General features: G+C 41.1%; 1 protein-coding gene across 1 annotated transcript in view; it reads right to left on the bottom strand.

The window, feature by feature from the left end:
- OSBPL8 (oxysterol binding protein-like 8) overlaps positions 1 to 2,147 on the bottom strand; it is a 58,063-nt gene extending 55,916 nt beyond the window's left edge. Inside the window, exon 1 of the mRNA XM_008945997.1 lies at positions 2,106 to 2,147. Within this exon, the coding sequence (XP_008944245.1) occupies positions 2,106 to 2,147 (42 nt within the window). The remainder of the gene's footprint in view (positions 1 to 2,105) is intronic.
- Between the last annotated feature and the right edge of the window lie 10,742 nt (positions 2,148 to 12,889).

Raw genomic sequence — 12,889 nt, 5'->3', positions numbered from 1 at the left:
TGGTCTGGCTGTTTCCCATGCCAACTATGGGCAACCTCGGTTCACTGTTTGTACCACCTGTTGTGGGCTGAGTCATGTCGTTTGTGGGATCGTTGGGGGTGGTGTCATTTATGTACCAGCTGATTGATCTGTTTGTACCCCCAGTGATCATTCATGCAATGTCCTTTTTGTTTACAATACAGTCTGTGTATTGGATTCCCTTCCTGCTGGTGGTATCATTTTTGTTGGGCCTGGTCATTGGCAGAACAGTTGGTGAGGTTTAAATTAAATCATTATGGAAAAATAGGCAAACATTGTTCTCAAAAAAGAACTCAAACCCAAGTGTCTAGTATTTGCATTGCTTTAATGCTGTCAGAGTACAAAAATAGTTTGCTGAGCTGTCAGAACATTTGTGTTCAGATACAGTATACATCAACCTTACTGCTAGACAGGAAAAGCATTTTTATGTAAGACTTTTCTCCCTAGACTGATTCTAGAAATAAAAGGCCACAATATTAAGTCCTGTGATCTCCTCCTCTGTTTTCGTTCTGGTTTGTGATGCGGGACACCTCTAAAAAGGACTTTTTCAGGTACCTCCTAGAACTCCCTCAAAGGACTTAAACTATGTAGCAAAATGTTGATTGTTATTCTTCACCCACGTTTGCAACTCATGCGTTTCATGAATTTCAGTAAGAAAAGCAGAACTCAAAAAAAAAAAAAAAAAAAAAAATCAGATTGCAGCTAAAACTCTGGAATACTGAAAAATTTAAAATATGGCCCTTCAAAATATTTAAAATCCTGGGAAATGTCCTGAATTCTATACATTCAAACTCTTCAAATTTATTTGGTGCGATCTCTCAAAGAGAGATTTATTTGGTTGTTTTTTTAATATTTCTATTTGAACGTTTTACTACAGTGTACACAAGACCAACTATATTAGACTGCTAGATAAACTTTCAAAAATGTATTTAACAGCTGTAGTGGAACACACAAAGCTTCACTGTAATTACAGTCACAATAGACAATTTTCCCACTAAATGATATTTTGGTAAGAGATGCTTCGCTGTAGCCAATCCCAGTATACCATCAGTTGAAAAAAATTATTCTGAGATGACAGGATGAAAGGAAAATCTATCCTTACCCTTAGCATTCTTCTGAAGCAGACAGTCTCATTTCAAGATACCTTCTTAAAAATCAGGCTATTGTGAATGCATGCCACAAAGAAAACCCAGCACATTCCAAGTAACTTTAAATTCTTTATGAACTAGTACTTTTTATTTTAGGAAACAAGGAGCACAGCAACTGAATTGACTACTGCACAGCTGGTATATAATACTCATAGAAACATAGCTATGTGTGGAATATGGCCCTGGAACAAATTAATGAATTTGTTTATTACAGAAAAAAAGCCAAAGATTTTCTTAATGCACTGCAAGATAGCTGGTCTCCAAATTTATCACTCAAGATAAAAATAATAATAAAATGCTTGATCAAATTAATAGCTCCATGTCTTAGCTGAACCATCACAAATAAAGTTTGTCACTAATGAGGTATTAAACAAGCTTCATCTCAGTTACAGAAAAAAAAAAAACCACCAACCTATTTTGCCTCTGTCAGTGCTTTATATCAGAAAGCAGCTTTGGAAACAAAAAAAAAACCAAACAAACAAAAAAAACCAAACATTTCCTGCTTCAGCATTTAGAGTGCTTCCACATAACACAGCTTATGGAAAATTCTTAAATAATTTCAACACTGTGATGATGATTAAGTGTCATAATACTCACTTGCTTTTCCTGTTTTTAAATTGTGCTTAGCTGATATTTTCACTACCTTAGAAACTCTTTTGTCCATAGCCACTAACTATTAAAGTGTCAACTAGTAAGAGAGGAATACCTTTTCCTTTTGAGAGTCAGAGACACCAAGGATCAAATCCAAGAACAAAGTGTTTTCTGACATCCAGCCTCTTGCCATGAGAATCTAACAAATGATGGGTGATACTGCATAACATTCCAAATGCTTTCACCACAAAAGAATCAATTCAAACTAGAAGATATTCAAGCCATTTAATTCTGTAAAAGCATCTTCATGTTTATCTGACTACATGAAGCCACATTTCAGTTACTCACTGAATTTCTGTCAAGTTCCCCATCAACCAGAATGGTCTCCATGCTGAAAGGGTGTGTTGTCCGTTTCTTTGTCAGTTAGAGCTCTTCCATCCTGCTACTCAAGATCCTGGGGGGGAAAAGAAAGATATAATCATTCACTTCCAGTGGCTGAGATCTGTTAAAAAGCTACACTCTCTCCCCTTTACATTTTAGGAGGGTAAACAGTCTCCTATTGTAAACCGTGCATATTACAGTTCCTTAGAAAACATGCACATAACCCACAAATATCGACTTTTTCAGAATGGAGAGGATATTTTCAAATAAAATGGCCAAAACAAGAGCTACTCGAGGAGGCGACTGTTTACTTTAAACCATACTTCATCACATAAGGAAGAGTCACGGCAGAAGAACATAAGCAGAGGAGAAAGCAAGCCAGCCTCAGTTCTCACCCTGTATCTCTCCCTGTTCCAGCAGCACACTACTCCTGCCCCATGGGTACATACACACAAGCTGTTTGAGCACACTTTTGTACAGCTGTTCTGGAGCTTCCACAGTTTTGGGGCTCCCACCGTAATTCTAGAAACAGACATGTTTGCTTTGTAGAACAAAGACATAGAAATTAAGTTGTTCATGCAAGCCAGCAACCTCTGTGGCAGAGAGGGTGCTCAGCTGGCAGTCACTGGACACAGCCAGGAAGAAATTGCCTCACTCATGAGATATTTACTTTCTCTGCTAGAGAATGAAAGCTACAACAAGTCTTGGTATTCATAGCACATTTGACATCACCAACGAGACAAGAAAACGGTCCAGAATCAAGCAAAACTCAGTGGAGAAAATATGCCTTAACCATTCATTCATTTAGTGGGCTGCAGGAAGGAAGTGGATCAAAATGGGATGCTCACAGAGATGCCCATCTACAGCCCACTGCTCGACTTCTCTCTCCAAGGGCCCCATCAGAAAAGACAAGCAGACAAGAGGGCTGTAAACTGACCTGTTCCAAACAGTGGAAGCCAGCAAGGGAGAACACCCTGTGGTCCCACCCTCCACGAAGCCATGCTCACACTGCCCTTCCCTCCAGCCAGCCCAAGGGTTTGACCAGGGAACCTGCCAAAGGATTACTTTTTTTTTTTTTTCATTCTTTCTTCCTTTTTGTCTTGGGGATGAAGGGGCAGGAAGCAGCTAAATTACAAACCAGATTGCTAAACCAACACTTGTGCAAGAGCAGGGGTAGCATGGAGATGGTGACTTTCCTTTAAGATATGTTGTTAGCACGTTGTGCTAACATTCAAGCTATGGCTTCAGATCAAGTTTTACCAGAAACAGATTAACTGAGGACAGAGGGATGAGGGGGGTGAAGTGGTACAAGGCATCACAGTTCCACCTGGGTGCAGCTGGACAGAAGAAGGGTAAGAAGAGGACTGGGAGAGTACACAATAAGATCTTGCAGCTCAAAGCCTGCCTCAGGAAACACACACTCACGAAAAGACATCTCACTATAAAGAACAACCATTTGTTCAACTGTCCTCAGTGTTTTTATTATCATATTTTTTCTTCTTGGATTATGTAAAGCACATTAGAAATAAAAAAACCCTTACAAAGAACAGTATTAACACACTATGGCAAGTTACCATTACATATGCCACTAAAAACACAAAAGAAAGCATTAATAAAAAAATAAACAAAAAGACTCTGTGCCAAAGAAACTGTGAAGTTCATGGTTCCCCATTACTCAGTCCAAAGGACTGACTAGGATCTTACTCAAGTACCTGAGTCATTACCAAGGTGGCCCATAACTGGGCTGTTTTCATGTAAATGAGAAACAGTAGCCATCCAAGGGAGAGGGCTACAAGTGATTAATTTGCATTAATAAAACGAAGGCTGGCGCTAGCAGAGGGAGAGGCATTGAGCCCAGGAGCTCCGCTTCCCGGGGCAGCAGGCACCCCAACACGCACCTTCCACCACCAGCGCGGGGACGCAGAACCAGGGAACGTTTCTTGGAGGCTGCTCCTTCCCACCTCCTCCCCACGCCCCCATTTTCGGCTCTATTATTAGCAGGCAATTCAGCAACAGGAGGCTGCATAAATTTTCAATTTACGGAAACACTAAACTCTCTTTGAACGGGATGAAAAAAAGAGTGGCACTGCGAAGAGATGCATATGCTGATATTTAAAGCAGTCAGCTATTTCAGTTACACAAACCTGCAACCACACTCAAGTTATCCAAGTAAACATCTCTTTCCTGACACAGGAACATTCCCAGTAAAGTTTTAAACCCATCTCTATTTTTAACAGACGTTTTTTAACACTTAATTTTTATTGTCAACACCCCTCGTGTACTCTGCTCCTCCATTTGTTCACATGACCACAGCCACTACATCCTTCCTTATCTCAGTGTCAAGAGTAGTATGATCCGACAGCTAACGTCTGCTTCTCAGCAGCGATGGTCATCTGTGGTCCCCAGGAAACTCATAACCGAGCAGAGTCCCAAACACTGCAGAGAGGAGATGGGAAGATAGGAAGGAAGGAAGTGCTGCCTGCTCATGTTGGAGCAGGCATGCAGAGTAAAGCAGGTACAGAAACAGTTAAAGACTATCTTTCCCCACACTGTTTAGCTTAAGAGTAGACAGCCAGCTTGGCTTATTTTTCTTGGCAAAATGAATGCTGAAAGTGAACAAAATTGCTCCTCAAATATGCCAAAATAAATACCAAAGAAGGAAAAGGGATGTCTCAGCAAAAAGATACTGCCAAAAAGTCAAGTTACTATGAACTTGGAGAACAGGTTTATTAAGAAAATTACAGAATGCTTCCAATCATCCAAACCCCAAAGCTTTGAAACACCAACCAATGTATGGAAAGGGAATTTATTGATTTGCAAATGCAGCCAGTTATGAGGGGTGCTTCCACAAGAAAGGGAGCTCTTTTCTATTTCAGCTAACCCAACTGTTAGTTTCAAAGACAACTCCAAATTTAAATAATCATCTTTTTAGCTTTTTGGAGGACATTTACAACATGCTTTTGCTGCTCTCTCCACATTCACAAGTGTCTGAAATTTGGCTGTCTGCCTGGCTGGTTAGGTGCTTTAATTAACAGATGTTCCTACTTCACAACTGCAATTCCTCAGAGCTTAAGTGTTCAGTAGTGCACATGGCAAACTGCAGTTATTAGAAAATAATTACAAGATGGCATCCCAGCTAATCAACCATGTTTCTTTTATACACAATGGATACAAGCAGGCACTTAGAAACTTATCACAGAATCATATAATAGAATGGCTTAGGTTGAAAGGGACCCTAGAGACCATGTATTCCAACCTCCCTGCCATGGGCAGGGACACCTCTCAACTAGACCAGATTGATCAAGGCCTCATCCAACCTGGCCTTGAACACCTCCAGGGAAGGGGTATCCAGAGCCTCTCTGGGCAATCTATTCCAGAGTCTCACCACCCTCGTGCTAACGAACTTCTTCCTAAGATCCCGTCTAAACCAACTCTCCTTCAGTTTAAAACCATTTCCCCTTGTCCTGTCGCTGCACACTCTTGTGAGAAGTCCCTCTCCAGCCTTCCCGTGGCTTTCTTTCAGGTACTGAAAGGCAGTTATAAGGTACCCCTGGAGTCTTCTCTTCTTCAGGCTGAACAATCCCAGTGCCCTCAGCCCATCCTCATAGCAGAGATGCTCAAGCCCCCGGATCAACTTTGTAGCCCTCCCCTGGACTCATTCCAACAGATATATCATCTGCCCTGTTAACATCTGTATTTCAACTTCATTTATTTTAACAGATTGTGTCAGCCATTGGTAGCTTCTGTAGCAGTCTGGTTTTCAGTCAGATGTGCCTTAAGAATAGAAAAATTCTGCTTGTGTCTCTGACAGAAGCCAAGGCCAGCATGCATCAGCAAAAGCTACTGCTCTGTTTGAACAAGGCTTTATACATCTGCATACTTGAATGTCCTACATGACTTCCTACCTCTTCCTAACTCCCATCCTTTCAAAAAAAAAAAGCAACTCTCTAAAGCCATAAGAGCATGCCTTGGGTCTTGCACTCAGGTCAGACCACAACAACCCCATGCACACCACTACAGGCTGGGGAGGAGATGCTGGAAAGCTGCACAGCAGAAAAGGACCTGTGGGAGTGGGTTGACAGCCAGTTGAGTATGAGCCAGCAGTGTGCCTAGGTAGCCAAGAACGCCAAGAGCTTACTGGTTTATATCGGAAGTACTGTGACCAGCAGGACCAAGGAAGTGATCGTGCCCCTGTGCTCGGCAGTGGTGAGGTCGCACCCCAAGTACTGCGCTCAGTTTTGGGTGCCTCACTACAAGATATACCGATGTGCTGGAGCACATCCAAAAGCAGGCAACAAATCTGCTGAAGGGTCTACAGAACACATCCTATGAGGAGCATCTGAGGGAACTGGGATTGTTCGGTCTGGAGAGGAGGCGGCTCAGGGGGGGAAACCTTATGACTCTCTATAACTCCCTGAAAGGAGGCTGTAGTGAGATGGGGGTCAATCTATTCTCCCAAATAAACAAGTGACAAGAGAAGAGGAAATGGCCTCAAAGTTGCATCATGGGAGGTTTAGATTGGACATTAGGAAATATTTTTTTTCCACAGAAAGGGTTGTGAGGCACTGGAACGGGTCCCCCAGAGAAGTGGTTGAGCCACCATCCCTGGAGGTATTTAAAAGACATGTAGACTTAATGACATGGTTTAGTGGTGGACGTGGTAGTGCTGGTTAACAGTGGGACTTGATGATCTTAAAAGACTTTTCCAACCTAAATGATTCTATAACATTAGATGATATCCTCTGAGGTATAACTGCACAGGTCACAGCGCAAAAGTAGAAGCAGCCAGATTCCCTGGCCAAGTCAGAAGTCTGTGTGGCAGGATGTCTTTACTCACGCCTTCACAGACAAATGAATTTGGTAGAATTCAGTATTGACTTATAAACTCTGTATGTTTCACCAGATTCTATCAGTGTTTACTGTAGGAATATGTTCATTTAACTGAATAAAGGCATTATTAAGAAAGACAAGTCCTTTTTCCCTCCAGCAAAAGAAGAGTCCTCACTAAATATATAATATGTTTCAGGTATATTAGGATTTAAACCTGACTCCATGGCAGTAATACCCCAGTGGAGCTACATTTCTAACACTGAAAACATATTCACAAAAGCACTCTTCTCCTTCTTCCACAGATTAGCTTCCATTCAAACACTTCACTAAATTTGGAGAATTTCATCAGTAGTCTTTCCCTGATCTCACGGTCGAGATGCTTGCTGTGCCACCTCCTGTATTGTATTCTCACTGTCCCCACCATGAGTTCCTGAATTTTAGTCAAGGTGCAGCCACAAAGTGACAGTGGTAGAGATGAGAGTGGTAGAGTGGTTATCAGTACATTCAGTTTAGTAAGATCCCTAAGGAATTTTAAGAGATACCTTCCTCAAGCGTATTACAAGTGCTAAAAAAAAGGAACAAGTTTAATAAAAATTAACCCCCAACAAAGATAATTTGTAAGAGATTAAAGGAAATCTATATCCTAAATCTAACCAGAGTGATCAAACGAAGGCTCCCAAATAATCTAAGTGTCATTCAGCAATCTTGTGACAGGGTGACGGCACTTTCACTTTGCTCCATGCAGCAGGGCAGCAGCAACAACACAGAGGGTAATAAAAGTACATGACTTGATTCCAAGGCTCTTTGAATTCAGTGCACCAGAGGAAGTACAGGCACCACAGAGGCCACAGATGGCCTCTCATGTGTCTGCACACCCACACTTAGTTAAGAGATCAGGCCAGCTTCTTGCACGTGACACAATGTCACTGCATGCCAAGGACCTCGTGGCTGTTGAGATCAGTTCCGAGAAAGCAGGAACTGAAGCCGAGTTACTGGTTAAAAAAAAAAAAAAAAAATAGTGAGCCAAACAGCGTCAAAAGATTCAGCAAAAGGTCTGGTAAACAAAGAAATGACAAATTTTCCTCGACATTCAAACTAAGCATCTTACACATGCTAACAAGATCTTGCAGTAACTACAGAGAGGTTTTATTCTGCAGTTCTAAAACAGAAATTTGAGCTCTGAGTAAAACTTCAGGTTCAATTCCTTCTGCTGAAGTCAGGCCAAACAGAAGAGCTGGACAAAACCAGTGCTAACATAGGAGAAGTCACAGGGGACAAACCACGTGGTTACATTAACTCTGGAGCACAACTGAAAGCTCGGACATCTGCTACAACCACATCAGACTCAACAGCTGCCTCACCTGTGTCCCCCAGCTACACTGCGATCACTTCATGCTATCAGCCACCAAATCCACCCTTATGAAACACTTCCTTCCACCCTGAGTTTCACCACCTGCCTTGTCATTTCCTGAATAAACAGTCCACATGCAATGAAAGCTGTTTCCTCTGTTTCTGTACTGCCGTTTTCTGAAGGGATGAGAAAATCCAAAACACCAAAAACACCAGGAAAGTTGAAGCTCTTAAAAACAAGCCTTAAAAACATCTCTCATCTAGAAAAATCTTACACAGTAGAAGCATAGTCCAGAAAGCTCAGCAATCTTTTGAGGGTGACAGACAAGAATGAATACCAAGACAAGTCTAGCAAGCTTCTGCATATCCATTACCACTTCGATAATTACTACCTTGAACAGATGTCCCACAGCCTGATGAAATCGAAGGAGTACAGAAGAGGTGGTAAGAGTCACCTCCAGGTACTAAAACCCAACATCAGCCCAAAAAACTGAACTCCCAAGCATTCTGGAGCCCTTCAGCTGTTGAAATGCACTTCAAAGCTTCCCACCCTGTCCCAGACTTGATGATGTATGTTTTGCAAGACTGCTCCCATGATTCAACTGAGTTGTTGGTGTTAATGGTAAAAATGCCTATTTCTTCACCCAAGGATGTCTCATTACCTGGAGCACTAACCACTTTGCCTCCACAAGTTACATTTACCTAGGGCTCAGCCAAACCTGAGAGCGTAAGGACAAGGGAGGTAAAAATTTTTTTTTTTTTTTTTTGCATTTAAGCAAGATTTTTTCTTTGCTGTGATGAAGTAGGGAAAAAAGATTTTATCAAGCCTTGCATCACCAAATCTAGCATTTTATTTTTACATTTCAAGATGGCGTAGTACTGACCAGAAAAATAACCAAGGGGACGCCAAAACAATCTTACGGAACCTTATACGAGGTTAAATTAGTCAATGACAGCCTTTGTTTGCAGAAAAAAAGGATGCACTCAGACTAAGTGGTTGGACACACTGCAAACTGTTTTCCTTTCAGAACTCCACCCTGCCACTTATGGGCACATTCCCTGTTTGGGCCTGGTGTTTCTCCTACCCAAGGCTGACAAGCCAAAAAAGATTTAAGAAAACAACATGACAAATCTAATAATTTCAAGGCAGGGAATTCTGCCCTTCTTCTATCACCACTGGAAGTTGTCTTTCACAACTGCAAGGTACTACTAATAGCCTCACACACATCCACTCATTTACCTACTCAACTCATGTTCACCTAGAGGTTTGCATTAGAAACCACAATGCTCCTATTTATAACTCAGCATGAAGAGGAGAGAGAAGAGAAAAAAAAAAACCAAACAAACAGACAACCAACCAAGCATTTGTCCTGCACAGTGATGAGAGGCCAGCTGGTACTCCCTGTGGTTTCCTAGCTCTTATTTTGGTAGCTGTATGAAATTGCAGTGTAACACACTCTTCTAGCCACAGTTGAAAAAGCTGAAGAAACTACTAGCCCTCCACACCTGGTCCTTGCCTCCACCTTCCCCACTGAGGCTGCTGCCTTTGAGACCTGTCCACAGGCCTATCTATGCAGGTGCTCCTTAAACCTCTTCTGTCAGAGGAACACCCACTATTGCAAATTATTTCAGATAGACACTCCACAAACACAGGGGATGTAAACTGAGCTAGGCCATAGGGCTTTGTATCTGCCTTTCTGCTTGCAGGGCTGGCACAGCAGTGCCAAGGAGCAGCTGAGCACCACCTCTTAACCCACCTCTCTTCCAACCACAACAGCCTGTGTAGGCATGGACTGTGTTTACAACTACACACTCTCCCAACACTGACTGGAAACTACCGCAGGAAATGAAAGGGGTCAAGCCAAGGTTAAAGGAAAAGCAATGTTATTGGTAAAGGCTTTTCTGAAATGAAAAAAATAAGACAGCACAGATGTTTCCACAAACAAGATGGGGAGGTGTCAGAATAAGTCCTTCCATTTCTGAAACCAAAATGGAATCAGTTGCCATCCTGAGACACAAGGCATATCTGGATTTCCTCTGCTTGGAATTTTCCAAAACAAAATCCAACTTTGCTTTTCCTAAAAGGAATATTTCTCTTTTTTCTCCTTGATAGACTTCACTTGCAAATAAAAAGTCAAAGCATTAAAAAGAAATAAAAGGCACTTAATATTTCAGGCTTGTGAAAAACACTCTAAGCATGTAAGAACTAATTCACTGGGCTGAAAAAGCCTCAATAAGGGGATGCTGAAAGCCTACTCTAATACTTCAAACAGCGCAGAATATTATCTTCAGTGACAAAACCCTCTAAACATCTTGGTTATAACACAATCATTGATACAGAAATATTTTAAGTCTTATGTGCGGGTCAAGAATACAACTGACTTCATAAAGAACAAAGTTTCAGAGAACTATTCTAAGTTTACGTATGAATAATTGCAAGTAATCATACTGCTGCAGATCAACGAACTACCAACTGCCAGATGTACTATACCTGACTAGATGAGTGCCCTTTATCTACAGCAAATAACAAAAAGTTAGCTGAAACTACTGTTTCTGTATTTCAGAAGCTGCAGTGACTTTTCTTGGACAGATAGGCACCATCATTCAGACAGGGCATTGCCACATCAAAAGCTATTGCAGTCGATTTCCTACATTGCTTAAGTAAGCACAAGCAAGATTCCAGCTTGTCACCGTTTCAGCATATGTGCCCGGTCAGGCAGTCATTGTAAAACATTTTGCTAAGAGTTTATAAACAACCTGCAGTTCCATATGCACACCAAGGAACTATCTCAGGCATTACAGTATATTATTTATGTTACAATACCATTTATTTAAAAAAATCTCTATTGCTGGGGTATGAACAGGAACATTTTTCCAAGATTGTTTCCAAAAGACTACACAATCCTCTGCTTAAGGAAAACCACTCCCTTTTGTCACCACAGTCCCTCCCTCATCTTTGCAGGAGTTACAGACACCTGCAGGAATAGGACAACTATTCTTTCTCAACATTCCTTGACAATGGACACAGATCAAGAGCAACTAAAGCAAATTCAAATGAGTACCACATTCATGGGTACCCATACCCTCTGAATCACACAGCTGTAAAGGTCAAAACTCAAAATATGCATGATAGACCATACCCAAAAAACAACCTCCAGAAAATCCCCAAACCCACACACATTCAAAAGAGCAGAAATGTGTAAGGGAGTGACTACAAGTGACCTACAGTATTAGATTTTTGGTATCACATGAGGTTCCACCACAGCCTTTCCAGAAATCACAAGAACTACCCAAAGCAGATACAGATCCTTACTTTTCTTATTGTATCTCTTAACTGGTAACTGTCAACATTTGTAAGCTCCCCTGAGTACAAACTATCCTACCTTTTTTCTCCTACCTGTATGATACTAAGTTCAATTTGATCCAGATGTGACTAGGGATCTCGTGTTTAAAGCAATATAAACAGGTACTAGTGAATAAACAGTGCTGAAGTGCAAGAGAAACAACTCTAATGCACATCTGCAGCAAAAAAGAAGAAAATTTAAAATGTAAATCAAATAACATACCTCCAAAATTGAGTCAGTGCAAAAGACCAATTTTCCAAGTGGCAGTTCTACTAGGTTTTTAAACTTTCCTTTGCACTGTGCATTTTGCTGCTTCCCAGAACTAAAAAGGATGGCTAACTCATTTTAAAGAGGTGAAATACATCTTAAGAGCTCTTTTAAATTCCCTTAACTGTTGAAAAGACACCTTAAGTTTCATAAAAGGGAAGGCGGTACAGTTGGTTCTGTGCACTGAAAAAAACCCAATCTCAAAACATGTCTTAGTTGACTCACTAAGACCTGCACAAGATGAATCCTATGATTCAAATTCTGAGTGTGATGCCATTTAACTGCATTCATTTAGGAGTGACACCAGACTACAGGCATCCAAGGGCTCAGTGGTAATAGTTTTTCATTAGCAAGCAGTTTTCAGGAATAGCAGTCACTTGAAGTGAACAAAACAGACCATCTTTCCTCATGCACAGCTCCCAAAGACCTACCAGTACAGAACCAGTTTTCTATACCTAGTGCCTTACTTTCACTAAAGTAAAAGCGGAGATTACCACTCCAAGCCCTGCTGTTGAGAACCAACACATTTCACAGGGGCTCAGCTAAGAGAGTAACTACAATCCTAACTTCTGCTCTAACCTGAGATACATAAAATAGAAAAAACAATGCAAATTCTAAGATTAAAAGCATGAAAGAAGACTTGAAACAAACAAGTCCTAGCTGAGCTGTGCTTCGCTGCAATAGCATTACACTGTGCTTGAGAGGATTTTATGAAATGGGCTTTCTGCAGGATTAAACATGGTTAATATTTCTAACAGGAACCTAATGTTTATTCTCACATACAATTTAGTTTTCTTATCTTAGAGCACTGTCTCTTCTTGACATTAAAATAGAGCTGATGACTTAAAAGATGGCCTTCATCTGGATTTCTTTTGGCTAGTGCTAGAAGGCAGTTTCCACAATTTTAAGATACAGGATACATGTATAAGAATTTAAGAACACAAGGTCAGAGAAGCCTAG

Source organism: Merops nubicus, unplaced genomic scaffold (assembly GCF_000691845.1).
Source record: "Merops nubicus isolate BGI_N331 unplaced genomic scaffold, ASM69184v1 scaffold12938, whole genome shotgun sequence".
Lineage (NCBI taxonomy): Eukaryota > Metazoa > Chordata > Aves > Coraciiformes > Meropidae > Merops > Merops nubicus.
The sequence above is the reverse complement of the archived record's forward strand: the minus strand, read 5'-3'. Positions and strand labels throughout refer to the sequence as shown.